The 21,651-nt window shown below is 42.7% G+C and overlaps 1 protein-coding gene across 1 annotated transcript; it reads left to right on the top strand.

Annotated features, from left to right (window-relative positions):
- Window positions 1-35: 35 nt before the first annotated feature.
- Window positions 36-20,740, top strand: Prpf4 (pre-mRNA processing factor 4). The gene is made up of 14 exons (XM_004662715.2): window positions 36-166; window positions 987-1,164; window positions 5,946-6,132; window positions 9,547-9,634; window positions 10,028-10,107; window positions 10,247-10,340; window positions 11,682-11,776; window positions 12,721-12,779; window positions 13,249-13,372; window positions 14,659-14,748; window positions 18,562-18,684; window positions 18,793-18,900; window positions 18,987-19,105; window positions 19,563-20,740. Exons 1-14 carry the CDS (start codon window positions 140-142, stop codon window positions 19,754-19,756), a joined length of 1,566 nt encoding a protein of 521 aa, XP_004662772.1. The 5' UTR covers window positions 36-139; the 3' UTR covers window positions 19,757-20,740.
- The last annotated feature ends 911 nt before the right edge of the window (window positions 20,741-21,651 follow it).

The following is a 21,651-nucleotide window of genomic DNA, read 5'->3' as shown; positions in this document are numbered from 1 at the left end:
GCGCGCTATCGAGCCCAGCGTCCCACCTGAACCCACTTCCGCTACTCGGAGACGCGGTTCCGCTCTGCCCCGCGCGCAGTGGACGATCTGAAACGGAGAGCGCGGATTTGGCTGCGGCCTCGCGGCTGGGGAGCCCAGCATGGCCTCCTCGCGAGCCTCCTCCACGGTACAGAGCTCAGGATCTTAGGCTCAAGCTAGCTGGCGGGGAGCCTGGAGAGGGTGGGAGGCCATGCGGGAAGAGGCCGTTATGGAGTGGGCTAAGGCTGCACTGGGTGGAGGAGGAAGGCAGGCTGTGCTGCGGGGACTGGTGTCCTTCGGGGCTGACAGCATCTTCCTGATTTCTGAAGGCTTCCGTGTGCCGTAGCCCTTTTGCACCGCTCTTTTTACAGCCGCTGACTGTAACCATCTATTTCAAACAAATTTATTAATCCTTTATGAAAGGAAGGGAATAAAAAAGGGAGAAATGGAAGAAAAGACAGACTGTTCTATTCTAAGTGCTCCAAAAGCCGTTGCCTTGAGATGAGGACGTGTTTTGGTCAAAACTCAAGTCCTCGGAACTACAATAAAGGCTCCGAACTCCTAATCTATTCTGGAAACATTTGAAATGTGTAGAACAGTAACGCTGTGACTTGTGTCCCCTAGCACTGCGCTGGTACCTTAGGTTATCCGTATATTTTTCTTGAGCAAGAAACTCTAGAAGTAGCATAAAACTAAAGAGATTGCACTTCAGATTGAATAAAGACAGCATGCTTCAAGGTAAACCTGACAGAACTTAACCTATTGTATCAACCGCTTGTTTTTTTTAATCTGCCAAACTTAAACTGAACCACACACTCCCTCCCCCATATCCACAAGTCAGCCTTAACTGATGACCACTTTGTCTTGTAGTTTGGAGCAAGATTAAACCTCGTTTGGCTTAATCCTTTTAGGAAGCTTACTAAATTTCTAGGATTGTCTAAAACTCATCAAGGTCTCTGATTCAACAGGCAACCAAAACTAAAGCACCTGATGATTTAGTCGCCCCTGTTGTGAAGAAACCACATATCTATTATGGAAGTTTGGAAGAGAAGGAGAGGGAACGTCTGGCCAAAGGAGAGTCCGGAATTTTGGGAAAAGAAGGGCTAAAAGCAGGAATTGAAGCAGGAAATATTAATATAACCTCAGGTAAGATGCAAATTGCAATTCCATCTTTACTTTTTTTTTTAACAGTGCTGGGAGTTTGAGGCCACCCTGAGGCTACACAGTGAATCCAGGTCAGCCTGGGCTAGAGCAAAAAAAAAGGGGGGGTGGGCCTGGAGGGATGGCTTAGCAGTTAAGGCTTTTGCCTGCAAAGCCAAAGGACCCAGGTTCAATTCCCCAGGACCTACGTTAGCCAGATGTACAAGGTGGTACGTGTGTCTGGAGTTTGTTTGCAGTGGCTGGAGGCCCTGGTGCACCCATTCTGTCTGTCTGTCTGTCTGTCTCTCTCCCCTTCTTTAAAAAAGAAAAAAAAAAAAAATAAGCCAGATGTGGTGGCCCAAGCCTTTAATACTAGCACTCAGGAGGCAGAGGTAGGAGGATTGCTGTGAGTTGGAGGCCACCCTGAGACTACATAGTTCATACCAGGTCAGCCTGAGCTAGAGCAAGACCCTACCCCGAAAAAAACAAAAGATGCATATTAAAAATAAATAAATGAGTAAAACTAATTTGGGTGTGGGTCTTAAAACTAGTTGCTAGATTTTTAAAAAGCTTTACACTCACAGAAATCTTATTTCCTTGATAGTTATGTCCAGTTTACTAACTAATGTTTGTAAATGTCCCTATGCTAGTGCTATTTTAGGAAACACTTTTGGTGATGTTAAAATAACATTTCTGGGGATTGGAAGACTAGCTCAATGTTAAATGTGCTTTCTTGCAAAGCCTGCTGGCCAGAATTCAATTCCCCAACCACCCACATAAAGCTTGGTGGGCATTTTGCAGCAGCAAGAGATCCTAGTGTGCACATACACACAAATAACACCTCTGTTGTACCTTCTGAATACAAAAGGCCTAGTGAACTCATTTGCTAAAGATGTGTTACTTTCTGCTATCGTGAAACTATATTTTTTTGGTTTTTTAAAAATATTTTATTACTTGAGAGTGACAGAGAGAGAAACAATGGGTGCACCAGGGCCTCCAGCCACTGCAAACGAACTCCATATGCATGCGCCCCATTGTGCATCTGGCTGACATGGGTCCTGGGGAATCAAGCCTTGAACTGGGGTCCTTCGGCTTCACAGGCAATTGCTTAGCTGCCAAGCCATCTCTCCAGCCTGACAAAACTATATATTTAAGGAAGTATAAGTTTGCAAAATTAAACAAAATGTGGCTTAAAAAACTTTTTTTGTGCCGAGAGAGAGAGAGAGAGAGAGAGAGAGTGTGTGTGTGTGTGTGTGTGTGTGTGTGTGTGTCAGTCAGAGGAAACCATGAGTGTCATTCCTCAGGCATCATCCACCAGTGTCTTGCAGTAGCCTGGAACTCATCATGTGGCTAGATTGCCAGTGAGCCCCAGGGATCCACCAGTGTCTACCTCCCCTACACTAGAATTTCAAGTGCATGCCACCATATCCAGGTTTTTCTTTCTTTTTTCTTTTTTTTTTTTTAATATTTGTGTGTGTATACATAAGGGTCTTATAAGCTGTGAGGCTTTGCAAGCAAGCACCATTAACTACTAAGCCATCTTCCCAGTCCCTAGCTTTTTCCTTTCAGTTATAGAACTCGGGTCTTCAAGTTTGCAAAATAAGCACTTTACAAACTGAAATACTTCCCCAGTCCTTGAGCCTTAATTACAAATAGTCATTTGGGTTTTTGTGTTTGACTAAACTAAGGTGGAGACAGTAAAATATATCTATAAAGTTTGTAATGGACTTAGTCGTTAATATTCCTTAGGGCAGGCTTTAAACTTTTCTACTCATAACCACTTTTCCTGATAAATTTTTATATGATCCCAGGTATATAGATATATAAAATATAGACATATAGATCAAACATTTACTGATAATCAGAAAAACAATGAGAATGGGAAGATAGCTCATCAGTTAAAAGTACTTGCTACCAAAGCTTGCCACCCTGGGTTCAATTCCCCAGTGCCCACATAAAGCCAGATACACAAAGTGGCGCATGCATATGGAGTTTGTTTGCAGTGGCAAGAGGCCCTGGCATGTCCATGTTCTCTTGCTTGCTCACTCACTCTTGCTCGCTCGCTCTCTTCTTGCAAATAAGTAAAATATTTTTTTAAAATAATTACGGCTTAACCAGGTATGGTGGCACACGCCTTTACTCCCAGCACTTGGGAGGAAGAGGTAGGAGGATCACTGTGAGTTCGAGGCTACCCTGAGAATTCCAGGTCAGTCTGGGCCAGAGTGAAACCCTGCCTCGAAAAAAAAAAAAGGAAGAGAAATAGGGCTTGAGAGATGGCTTAGCAGTAAAGGCGCTTGCTTGCAAAGCTTAAGGGTTCATGTTTGTCTCTCCAGATCCCACATAAGCCAGATACACACAGGTTAGGCAAGCTCAAGGTCACACATGTCCACTACGTGATGCAAGTGTCTGGATTTCTATTTCAATGGCTGAAGCCCTGGTGTGCCAAGTCTCTCTCTCCCTCTCTCTCTCTCTCTCTTTCTCTCTAAACCATGTTTTGATTTGGTTTTCCAAGGTAGGGTCTCACTATAGTCTAGGCTGACATGGAATTCACTATGTTGTTTCAGGGTGGCCTTGAATTCATGGCGATCCTCCTACCTCTGCCTCTCAAGTGCCAGGATTAAAGGTGTGTGCCACCATGCCTGGCTCTAAAACAAAAATTATTTAAAAATCATAAAAAATTAAACCAGGGATAGAGAGATGGCTTAGCAGCTAAAGCACTTGCCTGTGAAGCGTAAGGACCCAGGTTCAATCCCCCAGAATCCACATAAGCCAGATGCACAAGGTCACATATGCATACACAGTGACACACATGCCTGGCTTGAAGTTTACTGCTCTTGCAGAGACAGAATGGTTTAATTATAGAAAACAAAGAATGTAAGTATCACATTAGTGGAGCCTGGGATTGTACTGTATTAAAATGTTTGATTCTAGGGTTGGGGAGATGGCTTAGCAGTTAAAGACACTTACAAAGCCTACCAGCCCTGGTTTGATTCCCCAGTACCTATGTGAAGCCAGATGCACAAAGTGACACTTGCATCTGAAATTCATTTGCAGTGGCTAGAGGCCCTGGCATGCCAACTCTCTTCCTCTCTTTCTTGCTTTTTCTCTCATAAAAAAAAAATTAAGCCATTTATTTGATATACATACAGTTTTACCAACTTTTGACATAAATGTGTGTATGCATATTGATGTGGGCACATGTGTGTGTGATGGGGTGCATGTCAAGGCCATAGGTCAACATCAGCTGTCCTCCTTGATTGCTTCCTTTTATTTACTGAGGCAGCATCTCTTGCTTGAGCCTGGAGTCTGCAGATTTAGCTAGCTAGCCAGATTGCCCCCAAAATTTCATCTGTCTCCCAAACACTAGGATTTCCGGTATCTGTCAAACCCACCCAGCATTGACATGCAGCTGTTAGGAAAGACAAAAGCACATTTGCACACTGAAATGGATACACTTACTTGTTTTTACAAAGAGAATTAAATCTTGGCTGAATATTTGATACTTCAGGACATAGAACATCTCCAAAGGTGTTCAGAATTGATCAGTATTTTACTGAAAACACTGCTTTACATCAATACATAGTACAAAGTGTATTTAGAACCATGCCAGTAATTGTTAAAAATCTGTCCTAATCTGAAGCCAAAATTCATTAACAGTTTTTTTTTTTAAATGAAACTCAAGAGAACAACTCAATAAAAATCACCTGTTCTTTTTAAAAAAAATTTTTTTTTACTGGGCATGGTGGCACATATCTTTAATCCCAGTACTCAGGAGGCAGAGGTAGGAGGATCACCATGAGTGCAAGGCCACCCTGAGACTCCATAGTAAATTCCAGATCAGCCTGAGCTAGAGTGAGACCCTACCTTGAGAAACAAACAAACAAAAATATATATATATATCTAAAACCTGGACTAGAGCAAGACCCTACCTCAAAAAAAATTTTTTTTAATTATTTAAAAGAGTATGAGCATGCATGGCAGGGCCTCTTGCCTGCTGAAATGAACTCCAGATGCATGCACCACTTTGTTCATCTGGCTTCACATGGGTACTGGGAAATCAAACCAGGGTTGGTAGGCTTTGCAAGCATCTTTAACTGCTAAGCCATCTCCCCAGCCCTAGAATCAAACATTTTACAATCCTAGGCTCCACTAATTTGTTACTTCCATTCTTTGTTTTCAATAATTAAACCATTATGTCTCTGCAAGAGCAATAAACTCTGTATGTCCAGTAGAAATGCTGCATTTCATAGCATATGATAATCTCTGAGCCAGGTATTTCAAGAAGCATTCATTGGCGTGGTATGAAGGGTGGCACAGTGCAAATGCACATGCATGTTCTGAGCCAAAGCTCCAGTGAAGTTGTGTGATGCAAAACAGGTGAGCACTGCCAGAGACAACTCAGATTCATTATGAGTTTGATTTTGAGTTTTTTTTTTTCCCTGAGGTAGGGTCTCACTTTAGCTCAGGCTGATCTGGAACTTGCTCTACAGTTCCAAGCTGGCCTCAAACTCACAGGAGTCCTACCTCTGCCTCCCAAGTGCTGGGATTAAAGGTGTGCACCACCCATCCTGATTTTGAATTGTAGTTTGTAGCATGTTCAAAAATTTTTTACAAGTTGCTAAATTCTTTATGACCCTCCTACATTTAGTTATGCAACCCCATATGGGGATGTGACCCATTGTGTGTGAGCTAAAAACAAACATAGATGCCAGTTGTTAGAATTGCATTCTTTCCCCTGTGTGAAGAAAATCTGGTGACTATACCAGTGTTTCCTGTTCTTTTTGTAGGAGAAGTATTTGAAATCGAAGAGCACATCAGTGAGCGGCAGGCAGAAGTATTGGCGGAGTTTGAGAGAAGGAAGCGAGCCCGGCAAATCAACGTTTCCACAGATGACTCCGAAGTCAAGGCTTGTCTCAGAGCCTTAGGGGAACCTATCACACTCTTTGGAGAGGGTCCTGCTGAAAGAAGAGAAAGGTGCCCTTTCGAATTATTTATGCTTTGCTCATTCTATATCCTGTTGGTGCTGTAGCTGAAACTTTAATAGAGTGTCTCAGGGCTAACATTATTGTGAGTTGCATTTATATAGTGCTAGTACACTGCCGACCATTTCCTCCTTGAAAGCCCTCTTTCTCTTCTCTCTCATAACACCAAACCTTTCTTCTGATTTTCCTCCTATATCCCTAGCCATTCCTTTTTTGTGTGTGTTTGTTTTGGCCTGGGTATGTATAGAGTATGTGCCTTGTGTGTGGCATGTGCACATATATGCCGATGCATGTGCCCCAGAGGAGAACATCGGGGTATCCTCTGTAACTCACCCACATCCTCTGTTGAGGTGGAGTTGTTCACTTTACTCAGAGCTGCAGGCTTTCTGTCAGTGAACCCCAGCAATTCTTCCATCCTCCCCTCCCCCACACAGACTGGGGCTATAGGTATGTGTGGCCATACCCAGCTTCTTGCACAGCCCCTCTCAGGATCTCATGCTTGTGTTGCAAGTGCTCTTACACACCGAGCCATCTCCCTAGCCTCCATTCTTACTTTCTCAGCCACACTTTCCCACTGCCTAGCTTAACCTTTATAGCCTGCAGTTCTTTGCTCTCAGCCTGTACTCATCCTGGGTGACTAGGTTCGTTCCTGCAGGAGTGTTTCCTAGGTAAATCTCGCTCTCTCCCAATCTCTTTGTAGCCTGTAGGTACTTCAGACCTGGGCTATCAGAAATCTGTACTCCACCCCTCTCCTATTCACCTTGCAAATGGCACAGCCATATGTTCACACAGTTCTCAGTTGAAACTCTATTACACCTCGTTTGTTACCTGTGAGAGGAATCTAGTCGGTTAAGTATGAAATGTGCCTCTAATCTATCAGCTGTTTCCATTGCTTTCATAGCTAAACTGTTTTGAAAATTAAACATGGTAGTTGCTTTCTGAATATCCTGCTATATTATAGGGACTTAGTGGAGAGCATTTGCCTGGCAAGATGCTGGGTTTGATTTCTAACACAAAAAGAGAGAGAAAAGAAAGATGGGGAGATGGCTGAGTGAATAAAGCTTTACCACACAGGTCTAAGTAGAGATCCCCAGAACCCGTGTAAATCCAGATGCTGTAGCACAAGCATCTCTAATGCTAGCACTCCTATAGTGAGAAGAGAGGCAGAGACAGGAGGATTGCCCAGAAGCTCACAGGCCACCTAGTCTAGCAAACAAAAGACCCTGTCTCAAACAAGGTAGAAGGTGAGGGCCAGCCCCTGAAGTTGTCCTCTGACCTCCATGTGCACGCCATGGCAGGTGTGGCTTACATACATACTGAAAAAGAGGAGAGAAGGGAGTGAGGGAAGAAAGGAAAGGCTGACTTTTCATATATATGAAGGAAAAATCTTACGATCTGTGAGGGTTTCAGCCTTATGCTATTCTCTTCCCAATGTACTAGGCTAGACATACTGGTCTTCCTAAATATTCAAGCTCTTTTTCTGTATTTCCACCTAATTTTCATCTTTTTCACTCCTGTCTTTTAGAACCTCTGTATTCATCTATTTCAGCATAAACGTTACCTGTTGAAAGAAATCTTTCTACACCAATCCCTTACAAAGTAAACCCCTGTTATTCCCATCAGAGTATGTTATTTTCTTTCTAGCCTTTTTGGATGGTATGCTTTTAAGTCGTTGTTCCTTTCTTCTCCACCAGCAAAGCTTATCCTATTTTACTGTGCCATGAGGGGAAGGGCCTTGAAGCCCTACTGCAGCTGTCGTAATTCAAGCCCACCATCACAACTGAGGATTGCTGGAACAGTACACAGTCTGACTTCCCAACCTTCATTCTTTCCTCTTCCATCATTTCTGTACCTTTCTAGGGATGCTTCTCACTCCAGCTTCATGCACCAGTCCTCTTGTTGTATTCCTTGCTCCAGCTTTACTGGACTGGGGTTTTATTTGTTTTATTTTTTGTTTTTGTTTTTTTGAGGGTAGGCTCCTGCTCTAGCCCAGGCTGATGTGGAATTCACTATGTACTCTCAGGGTGGCCTCATACTCACGGCGCTCTTCCTACTTCTGCCTTCCTAGTGCTGGGATTTAAGGCATGTGCCACCACACCCAGCTTTGTTTTGGTTTTTCGAGGTAGGGTCTCACTCTAGCTCAGGATGATCTGTAATTCACTCTATAGGCCTAGGCTGACCTTGAACTCACAGTGATCCTCCTACCCCTGCTGCCCAAGTGCTGGATTAAAGGCATGCACCACCACACCTGGCTGTTTGCGCATCCAAACATTGGTTTAACTATCATTTCCCTAGTTTTGGCTCCTTGACCTGTCTGAGGGCTTGATTTAGATAAACCTTTGCTGTGAAGCCTTCCCTGATCATCTCCCCAAGCCTAGTTTAGGCTAGGTCCCTTTTCCATATCCCCCTTTAGCACGATGTGCTTTGATACTTGATATAATAATGTACTCTGATTCCCTCTTACTTTCTGTCTTTGCTGCAGAATTATACTTAGTCATTAAGTATACTTAGCCCCAAGTCATTACCTTGCACTTTAGGGCATTAAGTGGCCTCTAGCTGTGGTAGCAATATATGGATCAATTGACTGTAAGTGGAATGGAATAATTATTTACAATAAGGAGTGCGTTCACTGGAAGTTTAGTATGCTCCCTTGACTTTTAAGGAAGGTTGCCAGAGGTCTGAATGGTGAGAGTGGTGGATGCATAGTACTTTCCCTTTACTTGTGATCTTGCAAGCCGGGCATGGTGGTGCACACCATTGATCTCAGCACTCAGGAGGCAGAAGTAGGATTGCTGTGAGTTCAAGGCCACCCTGAGACTGCATAGTGAATTCCAGGTCAGCCTGGGCTAGAGTGAGACTCTACCTCAAAATAGAAAATAAATAAATAAATAACATTAATAAATAAAATATTTAGTGGAAAATGCCGGGTATAAACAGGTTATAAGTCATAAATTACACACCATTATTTTTTAACATTTTAAAATTTTTATTCATTTGCAAGAAGAGGGCAAGAGAAAAAAAATAGGTACACCAGGGCGTCTTGCCACCACAAACTCCAAACACATAGGCCAGTTTGAATTGCATGCCATTCTGAGTAAACAGTTATGAAATCTGACACCATCTTGCTCTTCCCATTGTTCTGTGTATGCACACTGTATGTGCTACCCACCTACTGGTATGTACAGCATTATAAGATAACTTCTGTTATACAATTTTTCTTAGTCTGTTAATTGAACTTTATCATAAATGTGCATTGGAAAAAATCCAGTATAGGTAAGGTTCAGTGTGCCCCATGGTTTCAGGCATTTATTGATCATGAAACATCTGTCCTTCAGATTGGGTGTGGACTGCTGCACTTAACAGTCTTGCCTCAACCACATGTCTATTCTGACCTTTTTTGTTGCAGGTTAAGAAATATCCTCTCAGTGGTTGGTACTGATGCCTTAAAAAAGACAAAAAAAGATGATGAGAAATCTAAGAAGTCCAAAGAAGAGGTAATGAATGTGCCTTTGGCTTCATAGTGCATGGAAAAATGAGGGACCTTTTGTTATTTCAGTGGTAGCTTTCTAGGATCAGGAGAGAAATGTATAAAAGGTCTGCCACTCTAAGATAATTGTTGTAGTTTGCCATTGTTGTGTGAATATGAATGGAGCTTGGAAGTTGTGCATTCAGGAGAGAACCGTAGCATTCTTGTATGGCTTAAGAAATGGCAGCCATCTAATAAGACCTCAGAGATAGAAACATAGTAGAAAACTCACCTGCCTGACTTTAGTCCGTTGCTAAACTGATGTGCCTTTCTCCTGGGCAGTTCCCATTGAGAATTGACAGCTGTGCAGAGAGCAGGCATGCTTCAGAGTTACCATTTCTGTTCTGAATTTGTCTTTCAGTATCAGCAAACCTGGTACCATGAAGGGCCAAATAGTTTGAAGGTGGCTAGACTGTGGATTGCTAATTATTCACTTCCCAGGTGAGCAGACTCTAGAAAAAAGAAGCCTGTTTTCCTCTTGGTTTTATGATGACAGTGACTGTTGTTATATATAATTGAGTGGTACAGACCCATGCTAACAACTTCTTTGCTCCTAGTATTAATGAAATTTGTGTTGCAGGGCAATGAAACGCTTGGAAGAGGCTCGTCTCCATAAAGAGATTCCTGAGACAACTAGGACCTCACAGTTACAAGAACTGCACAAATCTCTCCGAGTAAGATGCTCTCAGAATTACCCATATTTTTCTATTATTAGAATTTTCTGTCGGGGCCCACTCACATAGATAGAGGAGAGCAAAAACAGTTACAGTTACGCCTACCTGATAAGAGTTGTGATGCGGGAAGTGCCATCAGTTATGGTGGCAGGAGCATACTGTGCTTTGTATTCAGCAAAAGTCAATGGATCTACTCTTGGCTGCTCCCTTTTAAATGCCACAACTGTGCTTAAGTTTTCTCTGTGGCTTTTATATGTGTGTGTGTATATATATATATAATCTATCTATTTATTTATAAAAAGAGAAAGAACAGGCGCACCAGGGCCCCCAGATATTGCAAGCAAACTCCAGACACATGTACCACCTTGTGCATCTGACTTGTATGTGGATACTGGGGAATCAAACACGGTCATTAGACTTTGCAGGCATCATTTTAACTGCTGAGCCATCTCTCCAGCCCCCTCTGTGGCTTTTTTGTTTGTGTTTAACTGACATGAGCTAATGAAGCTGTGGAAAATAAGAGTTCCAGATAAGCCTTGATTCCAGTCATTCATCTCATTAGGTCTCTTGACAGACACAGAAATATAAAAGAGGTCTGGGGAGTGACTCCATTGCTAAAGTGCTTGCCATACAAGCATGAGGACTTGAGTTGGATACCCAGAACCCACATGAAAACACTCAGCATGGTGTGTACTTGCAATCCTAGCCCTGGGGAGGGGAAACAGGCAGATAACTGGGGCCTACTGGACAAACTCCAGGCCTGAAATAGGTCCTTTCTTAGAAAAGGTGGACAGCACCTGAGGAATGACATGAGGTTGTCCTCTGGCCTCAGTATACACTCACACACACAAGCACACATACATAGGCACGCATACACATGCACAAAGTATAGAAGTCTTAGGGTGGATTAAACTGAAAGGTTGTACTGTTTTTTCCTGTACTCTGTTTTGTTTAGTTTTTTGTTTGTTGTTTTTTAGGTAGGATCTCACTCTAGCCCAGGCTGACCTGGAATTTACTATGTAGTCTCAGGGTAACCTCAAACTCAGTGATCCTCCTACCTCTACCTCCCAAGTGCTTGGATTAAAGGGATCCACCACCACACCCAGCTCCCCCATCCTTTTTATTTTATTTTATTTTATTTACTTCGGTGGGGGGAGAAAATGCACATGTCAGGGCCTTCAGCAGCTGCAAACAAACTCCCCAGAAGTATGTGCCACCTGGTGCATCTGGCTTACGTGGGTCTTGGGGAATCAAATCTGGGTCCTTTGGTTTTCCAGGCAAAATCCAGTGGACTTGGATTGGCCTATTTTTGATCATCTTTCTTTTTTTCTTCTGTTTTAGTCTTTGAATAATTTCTGCAGTCAGATTGGGGATGATCGGCCTATCTCCTACTGTCACTTTAGTCCCAATTCCAAAATGCTGGCCACAGCTTGTTGGTAAGTTCCGTTTTACAGTGACATTTTCCTAACTGGGGGGTGGATTTCGGGAAGCAATATCATTTATCCTAGCTATCTTTTTCTATGTCTTCTCCCTCTGCTTCTTATGAAGCAGGTACTATGCTGCAGCATAGCATGTTTGGCAATTATTGCACAGCAGACCCAGAGATCCATGACCTGCAGTGTACGTCATGTTCTTCTGGCTGGCCTTGTAGAGTAGGTCACATGCGGAATTTATAGGCTAAGTAGTTTTCTCACCTCAGAATAGCTTTTCTTTTTCTTTATATATATTTTATTTACAAGCAGAGACAGAAAGAAGAGAAGAGAAACAGATAGAATGGACACACCAGGGCATCAAGCGGCTGCAAAAGAACTCTTAATGCATGTGCCACTTGGTGCATCTGGCTTTACGTTGGTACTGGGGAATCAAACTCCCTTCTTTAGGCTTTGCAGGCAAGCGGCTTAACCACTGAGCCATCTCTGCAGCCCCAGAATAGCTTTTCTTTAGTTCATGCCCTGCCTGCAAAATGAGGTGAAGTAATTAGCATTTGTAAACATTTTGTCTTGATAGCAATTAGTATTTGGTACCAGTACTATAAATGTTAAATATTGGTCTTGTCTTTGTTTTCTGCTTGTTGCCACAAATATAGGATGTGATGGGTTTGTTTTACTTTACTTTTTTTGTGGATCATAGCTATCGAGTGAGGGAATTTACATTGAATACACTGGAACTATTTGATATGGTCCACAAGGGGGCTCTGGTAGCTTGACATCTGCTATAACTCTCGCTTCTATAACCCTTCAGTAATAAGCTTTCTCTTGTTCTGTCTCCCACTGCAAAGTATATGGGGGTTGAGAAAAGATTGTCCTTTAGTAATGTTACCAAGGTACCTTTTCCTTCCCAGACCAACCCTGGCTGAGATGCTTTCCTTTGTATTTGATAGGAGTGGGCTTTGCAAGCTCTGGTCTGTTCCTGACTGCAACCTCCTTCACACTCTTCGAGGTGAGTTAGAATCTTGTTCAGGTCTCATTCTTTTTCCAGCACAAACTCTGTTAAACAGCAAAACTTTGGCTGACTCTAAGATGCAGAACACACAGCACTGAGTGTTGATTTAGACGTGGTTTGGCTTTCTCTCACCACAAGGCTGGAATATCATGGTGTCATACCCATGCAGCTTTGTTCTCTTGTCCAGCCACACACTACTGTGTCTAAAGGTTTTGTGTTTTCTTTGGTATTTTGAGACTGTGTCTCAGGCTGGCCTCAGCCTTAAGTGCTGAAATTATAAGTGTAATCCACCACTTCAACTTCTGCTTCTTTTTATTACAGTTTTTTTTTTCTATTTGAATAGTCACTTTTAATACTCTATGTCCATACATGTTCCTTAATATATACATACTCATGATGGTTTGTATTTGCATGTGGTCATAAAGAAGCAAGACCCTTCTAACGTTAATCTCTTACACTTCTCTAGGCCATAATACAAATGTAGGAGCAATTGTATTCCATCCCAAGTCCACTGTCTCATTGGACCAAAAAGATGTCAACCTAGCCTCTTGTGCTGCTGACGGTTCTGTGAAGCTTTGGAGTCTTGACAGGTGATTCTTACCATTGTACTGTCCATAAAGCAGGTAGGTGATTGACCTTTAACCCCAAAGATTCAAGAGTCAAGGTAACTTACTATGAAAATAAAAGATGTCTTCCCTAAACCTTTTCTCACCAGGATTGTTCTCGTTATTCCTTCCTTTTTTTCTTCTTTTGTTAACCTTAGGCCTAGGCCTCAGTTTTTGCCTTTAGCATAGTTCCTGGCTCCACTTATTCTAGAACAATCCAGTTTTCCTCCTAAACAGTAGATTAATATTGGAGAAATTCATTGCATGGTAGATAATGGTCTTGGCAATGTGTTGGGTCTTAGCACATAGCCACAGGGGAGAGGGAAGTGAGGTTCTGTCTGGCAGCACTGCCAAGGAACTGATGGTTCGTCCCACTGGCATCAGCCTGTAACAAGGATGTATTTTCCAACTACAACAGATTTTTGTTTCTTAATTGTGGTTGTTTTCACTTAGTGTGGGTGTAGTCCTTCCCAAAGTTTTAGAAGCATCTAAAAGACATCTGAATTTGGCTGTTTGGGCTTCTTCTGTAGGAAAAGCACAAGAAGGGTTTTATTCCATCATTTTTTCCAAAGCGCTCATTCGCATCTGTCTGCACTCATTGCTAGATAGGATCTCACCTGCTAACACGGCAAACTCTAATTGGCTTTTGTAAGGCTTAGCAGTGTTTATTCCCCTGGGGCTCTGCTTAGTTCTGTGTAGGCACACTGACAGAGTTCGCTTTTTAATTGCCGTCTTTAGGGCTCATGTTTATTTCCTCTCTCTGGTGTTTCAGACCTCTGTTGTTGCTGGGTAGCAGAATTTAATGAACATCCAAAGGAGGCAAGCGTCTCTGCTCAGGAGTTCCTTTGTCCATGTGGACCCTGGAACAGGCTGAAATTTGAGATTATCTGTAAACCAATTGTACCAAAACTGACTTCTGTATCCACATCTCTATGGAAGTACATTTTCTTTTTAGAATCTAAGCACTACTTTGCTGCAGTCTGACTATTTTGCTTATCGGTGTAAAGTATCTTTGTTTTACTCTAATCTCACATGAAGAGTTTAGCACAGAGAATTGAGGTAGTGGGAACTGAAATAAACATGCATATTTTAAAACCTTGACAAGTGGTGTAAAATATTGCTATTCCCAAGATTTTAACAGCCTATAAGTACAATTACATTTTAGTTACTCAGGTTGTATAGAATGGGAATATCTGTTCAACAGTAATAAATTCAGTGTCTTATTTGCATGGCTGAAGTGTCTAACCCTTGTATGGTTTGCTTCCTTTCAGTGATGAGCCAGTGGCAGATATTGAAGGCCATACAGTGCGGGTGGCCAGAGTAATGTGGCATCCATCAGGACGTTTTCTTGGTACCACCTGGTAAGCCATCCTGTATTGTCCAGTTCACACAGGCCTGTGAAGTTTGCTTATTATTTATTTTCAATGAAAGAGAGAGTGAGAGTGCATTAGGGTCTCTAGCCTCAGCAAATGGAGTTCCAGATACATGTGCCTCTTTGTGCATTTGGCTTTACGTGGGTACTGGGGAATCAAACCCAGGCTTTGCAGGAAAGCACCTTAACTGTTGAGCCATCTCTCCAGCACTGCCTGTGGAGTTTTGATAACCCTTTATATTTATCTTCCAGGTAAATTTTTAGAACCCAGGTCTTCAAATAGGGTTTTCTTGGGCTTCAGTGGACAGAATTAGAAAAGAGTATGATATAGTCAGGGTAGAATATACTTGCTTATAAATCTAGTGTGATTTAGAAATGGTTTTGTTGTTTGTGCTACCCATTATACTGAAATCTCTGCCAGGTGGGTGTGCTTGCTCACACTTGTAATCCCAGCACTGACAGGATTGGAGTAAGAGGATGACAAGGTCAAGGCTAGTCTGGGCTACCTAGCAAGATCCTGTCTCCAAAAAACAAAAAATAATAATATTAATAAAATTTTAAAAAATACCTAACCCGGCATGGCGGTGCACACCTTTAATCCCAGCGCTCAGGAGGCAGAGGTAGGAGGATCACTGTGAGTTTGAGGCCGCCCTGAGACTACAGAGTGAATTCCAGGTCAGCCTGGGCTAGAGTGAGGCTCTACCTCAAAAAAATAAAATAAAATAACTTTTTTTTTCTTTTTGTCAACAAATTAGCTGCTTTTCCTGGCTTTGTAAGTTCAGTGAGGCTAAAGTCTACGAAATACCTTTTTCTTTGAAGATTAAATAACATAAAATAGCTTAATTTAGTTTATAGTTCTGTCCTGGTGAATATATTAGGACAAAATACCTGACAAAAATCACCTTAGGGGAGGAAGGGCTCATTTCATCTTTAGTTCAAGGTTACAGCCCGTCTTGGCCAGGCAGGCCCGGCAGCAGGAGCTTGAGGCAGCTGGTCTTACTCAGAAGACAAGAAGCCCAAAGCCATAAATTGCACAGTCCAGGACACCAAGCACAGTCTTCCTACCTCAGCCAATATATTAAAATAATCCCTCAGAAATGATTCTAGGTCCTGTCAAGTTGACTGTCCATATAACCCTTCACAGCAAGCATACACTTGTGACCTACAGCCCTGTAATTATAGAGAACATTTCTATCACCCAACAAAGTTCTCTTGGACCCCTTAATCTCAGCACTCTGGCTATAGCGGGAGGATTGTCAGTTTGAGGCCAACCTGGACTGAATAGGGAGACCTGTCTCCCAACATCTTCCTTTTTGGAGGGCAACAGGAGGGTGGGTATTAAGGTAGGGTCTCATCTAGCCCCGGCTGACCTAGAATTCACTCTGTAGTCTCAGGGTGGCCTTGAACTCACAGCGATTCTCCTACCTCTGCCTCGCAAGTGCTAGGATGAAAGGCGTGCACCACTATGCCCAGATCCCTGCCCCTTTTAAATAAAAATTTAGTTTAGTGCTAGGATGAAAGGCGTGCACCACTATGCCCAGATCCCTGCCCCTTTTAAATAAAAATTTAGTTTAAGTAACTTCTGGGTGAGGCATGGTGGCACACACCTTTCATTCCAGCACCTGGGAGGCTGAGGTAGGAGGATAACAGGTGACACTGGGCTAGAGTAAGACTCTGCCTCAGGAAAAAACAGACTTGTGTGTGTGTGCATGGTCTGTGTGTGTAGAGTGTATGCACATGGCTCTGTCACTGTTCTTTTTACGTGGTTACTAAGGATTGAACTCATGTCCTCATAGCTGGTGTGGCAAGTGCGGCTTACCCACTGAGCCATGTCCCCAGCCCACAAAGTAAATCTTTGAAATAGCTTTCAAAGTGGTTGTAACCACTTGCATGCTGCGTTTTGGCAGCTTTGCTTCATATCTTGCCAACAGTTGGTATTATCAGCCTTACAGTTTTGCCCAGTCTAGCAAGTGCCTAGTGATACGTTAGTAATTATTATCCTGATGGGGTTAGTACTTCCATACATGCATTGATTATGTACATTGCCCCTTTTGTACACTGTCCTGATTTGCCCTTTTTAATTGTTTGCCTTTTTTTTTAAATCTTCTTTATTTGAGAGAGAGAAGGGCATGTCAGGACCTTCTGCCACTGCATACGAAATCAAGACACATGTGCCACTTTGTGCATCTGACTTTACTGAGTAAATAGGTATTGGAGAATTAAACACAGGCCAGCAGGCTTTGTGAGAAAGCACCTTTCACCATGAGTCATCTCCAGCCTCTTTCTCTCTCTCTCTCTCTCTCTCTCTCTTTCTTTCTCTCTTTTTTTTTTTTTTTAGGTAAGGTCTCGCCTCTAGCTCAGGCTGACCTGGAATTCACTATGTAGTCTCAGGATGTCCTTGAACTCATGGCGGTCCTACCTCTGCCTTCTGAGAGCTAGGATTAAAGGCGTGCACCACCACACCCAGCTTTCTTTCAGCCCCTCTTTTTAAATCCTCTTTTATATGTTCATAGCCTGTTTGCTACTGTTATTGAAGAGACTTGTCTTTTTCTATTAAGACTGCTTTAGGAGCTGGGGAGATTGCCCAGTGGATAGAAGTACTTGCTTGCAAAACATGCTGGCCTGGCTTCGGTTCTCCAGTATCCACATAAAGCCAAATGCACAAAGTGGCAAAAGTAGCTGGAGTTATGCTTACAGTGGCAAGAGGCCCTGGCATGCCCGTGCACTTGCTCACTCCCTCAAATAAATTTGTTTGTTTTTGTTTTTTTGAGGTAGAGTCTCATTCTAGCTCAGGCTGACCTGGAATTCACTATATAACCTCAGGGGTGGCCTCAAACTCACAGTGATCCTCTTAACTCTGCTTCCCAAGTACTGGGATTAAAGGCAGGTGCCACCATGCCCAGCTCAAATAAATATTTTTTTTAAATTGCTTTTGGACTAGTGAGAAAGCTCTGTAGTGAAAAGTGCTTGTTGCCTAAGCCTGACAACTGGAGTTTGGGTCACCAAAACCCATGTGAAGCTGGACACACATAGTTTAGACATTTGTAATCCCAGCATGCCTGCAGCAGTGAGAGGCGGTGTCAGGAAAATTTCAAAGCTCATGGGTCAGCTAATCTGTCATCCACAGCTGAAAGAAGACTGTCTCAAACAAGATGGAAAGCGAGCCCTGCCTCCTAGAGGTTGTCCTCTGACCTCCACCCTAGTGCTGTGGCGCCCATGCATCCATCCATACATGCATAAACACAAACAAAATTGATTTAGCACCCTTGTTGAAAACCATTTGATCATATATGCTTGGTTGTATTTCTGTATTCTCTTCTATTCCATTCATGTATTCTTCTGTTTGGGTTGGTTTTTTTTTTATTCCCAACATCATTAAGGCCCAGTAAATAAATAGATACTTCATAAATGCAGTGTAACAGTGGAATGAGGAGAGAGCAAGGCCAACAGAATCTATACTGGACTATTCTTAGGGGATTTTGTTTTGTGTTGTTCTAGGGGCTGGCCTTGCACATGCCAGGCAAGCCCTTCTACCACCGAGCCCCACCCCAACCCAGGGAATATTGTTCTAAAAACAGCTGCTAAAGTAGATTCTCAGCCTGTGCAGCTGTCACCTAAGACAGATGGGCTTAGTTGGCAAGGCATTGTTTTTGCTAGAAAGGAATTTCTTGTTAGCATGATGGACTGAATCATATCAGAAGCATAAGCTAAGGTACAATTATTTATAGTACCTTATACATTGTAGAAACAGAATCAGTCTGCTGTCTGGTTATTAGTGTGCTTGTGTTTTTGTTTTTTAAAGCTATGACCGTTCATGGCGCTTGTGGGATTTAGAGGCTCAAGAAGAGATCCTGCATCAGGAAGGCCACAGCATGGGTGTGTATGACATCGCCTTCCATCAAGATGGCTCTTTGGCTGGCACTGGGTAAGATTTCTTCCACAAAGCCAGAGGCTACTCAGTAACCTCACTTCTGCATCCCTCCTTCTACAAAGAACTGGATTCTGAGTGTTCATTCATATATTATTTCATCAGGGGACTGGATGCTTTTGGTCGAGTTTGGGACCTGCGCACAGGACGTTGTATCATGTTCCTAGAGGGCCACCTGAAGGAAATCTATGGAATAAGTTTTTCCCCCAATGGGTAAAATGAACTCACTAAAGGAGGGGGAAGCGTTCTTGGTCAGATCAAGCTCTGTTTCTGACTCCAGTCCTGCATCTCATCCACAGCTACCACATTGCAACTGGCAGTGGTGACAACACCTGCAAAGTGTGGGACCTGCGACAGCGACGCTGCGTCTATACCATCCCTGCCCACCAGAACTTAGTGACTGGTGTCAAGTTTGAGCGTAAGTGTTCATTCTGTCCTCTGCTCAAACACCAGACAGGTTGCACTTCCATGGAATGCAGGCCAGGTGTTAGCTTAACTTTGACATGGGGCCAGACAGAATTTGACCTCTGTTAAAGGCGCCAATTAGAATTTCTCCCTGCCACACCTCTAGACAGCTATGGCAAAGCGTGCTTCTTGTTGCCAGGAAGTAGAAAGAACTGAATCCTTGATGTTATTCTGAACCGATTGTCTATCAGGGAAAACCAAAAGGCCTTCATACTGTTCTTGTTCTCAATCTGCCTGTGATTGGCCTCTTATCTTGGAGTCCTAGTTGGAATATAGACTCTACATTCTGGGTTTTTCTGAATTTGGTAATACTTTCTTTTTCAAAATAGTATGTTTGGGCAGTTTTTGTTTTCTTAAGCTCTTTTGAATATCAGAATTCTTCAAGTATCTACCCTTCTTTTCTCCTGCAGCTATCCATGGAAACTTCTTACTCACTGGTGCCTATGATAATACAGCCAAGATCTGGACACACCCAGGATGGTCCCCACTGAAGACTCTAGCTGGTCATGAGGGCAAAGTTATGGGACTAGACATTTCTTCTGATGGGCAGCTCATAGCCACTTGCTCATATGACAGAACCTTCAAGCTCTGGATGGCAGAGTAGGCCAGAACATGGAAGCAAGACTGTAACCTCAAGGTCTACCTTAGGAACCATTTTCCTCGAAAAAGAATTCTAGCCAGGTGTGGTGGCACAAGCCTTTAATCCCAGCACTTGGGAGGCAAAGGTAGGATTGCCATGAGTTCGAGGCCAGCCTGGGGCTACAGAATGAGTTCCAGGAGTCTAGGCTGGAGTGAGAACCTACCTCTAAAAAAAAAAAAAAACAAAAACAAAAAAGGATTATATTTTGTTCTATCATGTCTTCTGCCAATTACCATGCATAGGATTGGATTTTCTTGTCAGCCCCACTTCCAAGTAGACACCCTGGCACTTCATGATGGCTCACCTCTCTGATGGTTAAAACTTATCTGCCATGAACTGTGTGTGTAGATACTGTTTTGATTAGTTGTTTTTGAATGCCCTACCACCTCCATCAATACTCAGAATTGTGACTGCTTTTTTTTTTTTCTTGCTCTTTGACAGAAGGTCATGCTGTATAGTCCTGACTGGCCTAGAACTCGCATTGATTGTAGATCAGGCTGGCCATAGGCTCTCAGTGACCCTCCTACCTCTGCCTCTCAAGTGTTGGGATTACAGGAATATGCTACCATGCCTGGAAATCTACATTTTTAATTCTTGAAACTTGGTTTTCTGTACATAGTATGTGCTTGGGACTGTGTGATGCCATAAGCAGAGGAAGAGAGGTGAAGCAGTAGACTGCAGCTGTGCTGGTAGAAGATTAGATCCCTTCAGTGGAGTTTACGGAGCATGCTAACTGCATCAGGAAACTCAGAGTTCAACACTGGCCTTGTCAGAAAGATGTCTTCAGTTTGCTTTGAAACATGTTACTCTTCATGTTACCCTAAAGCAAGACCACTGTGTCAGGAGTCAAAGAAGTTTTTAGAAAACAAATATGATGTCTATATTGTACAACCTGCTTTCTGTTAGTTATTAAAGGATGTACTTCATGTATTAAAGGATATTTCATGTTAAAGTAACTGGAAAGGAAATCCCTAACAGGCATATTCTACATATTCTATACTTGGTGAAAGTAAAATGAGACATTGCTCCAGTTTCTCCTTAATAAGCACTCTGTTAACAGGGTTTGTTCTGGGGTTTGTGTGGTTTGGTTTTGTGAGGTAGAGATCTCACTGTCGCTTAGGTGGATTTCCAACCCTTCATTCTTCTGCTTTAGCCTCCCAAGTGCTGGAATTAAATTCATAAGCCACCACACCCAGCCATTAGCAGCTTTTTTTTTCCCCCTGGAGAAAGAATTGGGTGCACCAGGGCCTCTAGCTGCTACAAACGAACTCCAGATGAATGTACCACTTTGTGCATCTGGCTTCATGTGATACTGGGGAATCAAACCCAGGTGGTTAAGTTTTGCAGACAACCACCGAGCCATCTCTCCAGCCATATTAACAACTTTTTAAATGAGGGTTGTTGGCTCTGTGGGCCAGATGACCAGTGAGCTGTATCAGTCACCTTCCTACTGCAAGTATACATCCTCTAGACTCTGAAATTGCATAGTAAAGTCACAGAAAGTAAAAGCAGTTAGATGGTTGTTATGGAGTAAAACTAAGTGCTTCACTGTTTAATTTGATTTCCGTTAAAACCATAGTTGGGGTTTCCTGTGTTTTGAGGCCTATTTTCTCAATTCCACCCTATGATAATACAGCCAAGATCTGGAACTTCGTTATTATTAATCAGTTCTAGTTCCTTCATAGTTTTCCATGAAAATAATCATTTTCGTTTTTGTAGGGTTTGGGGTTTTTTTTTTTGTTTGTTTGCTTGTTTGTTTTTCAAGGTAGAGTTTCACTCTAACCCAGGCTGACATGGAATTCATCATGGAGTCTCAGGGTAGCCTCAAATTCACAGCAATCCTCCTACCTTCTGTCTCC

This window comes from Jaculus jaculus, chromosome 1 (assembly GCF_020740685.1).
Source record: "Jaculus jaculus isolate mJacJac1 chromosome 1, mJacJac1.mat.Y.cur, whole genome shotgun sequence".
NCBI lineage: Eukaryota > Metazoa > Chordata > Mammalia > Rodentia > Dipodidae > Jaculus > Jaculus jaculus.
The sequence above is the reverse complement of the archived record's forward strand: the minus strand, read 5'-3'. Positions and strand labels throughout refer to the sequence as shown.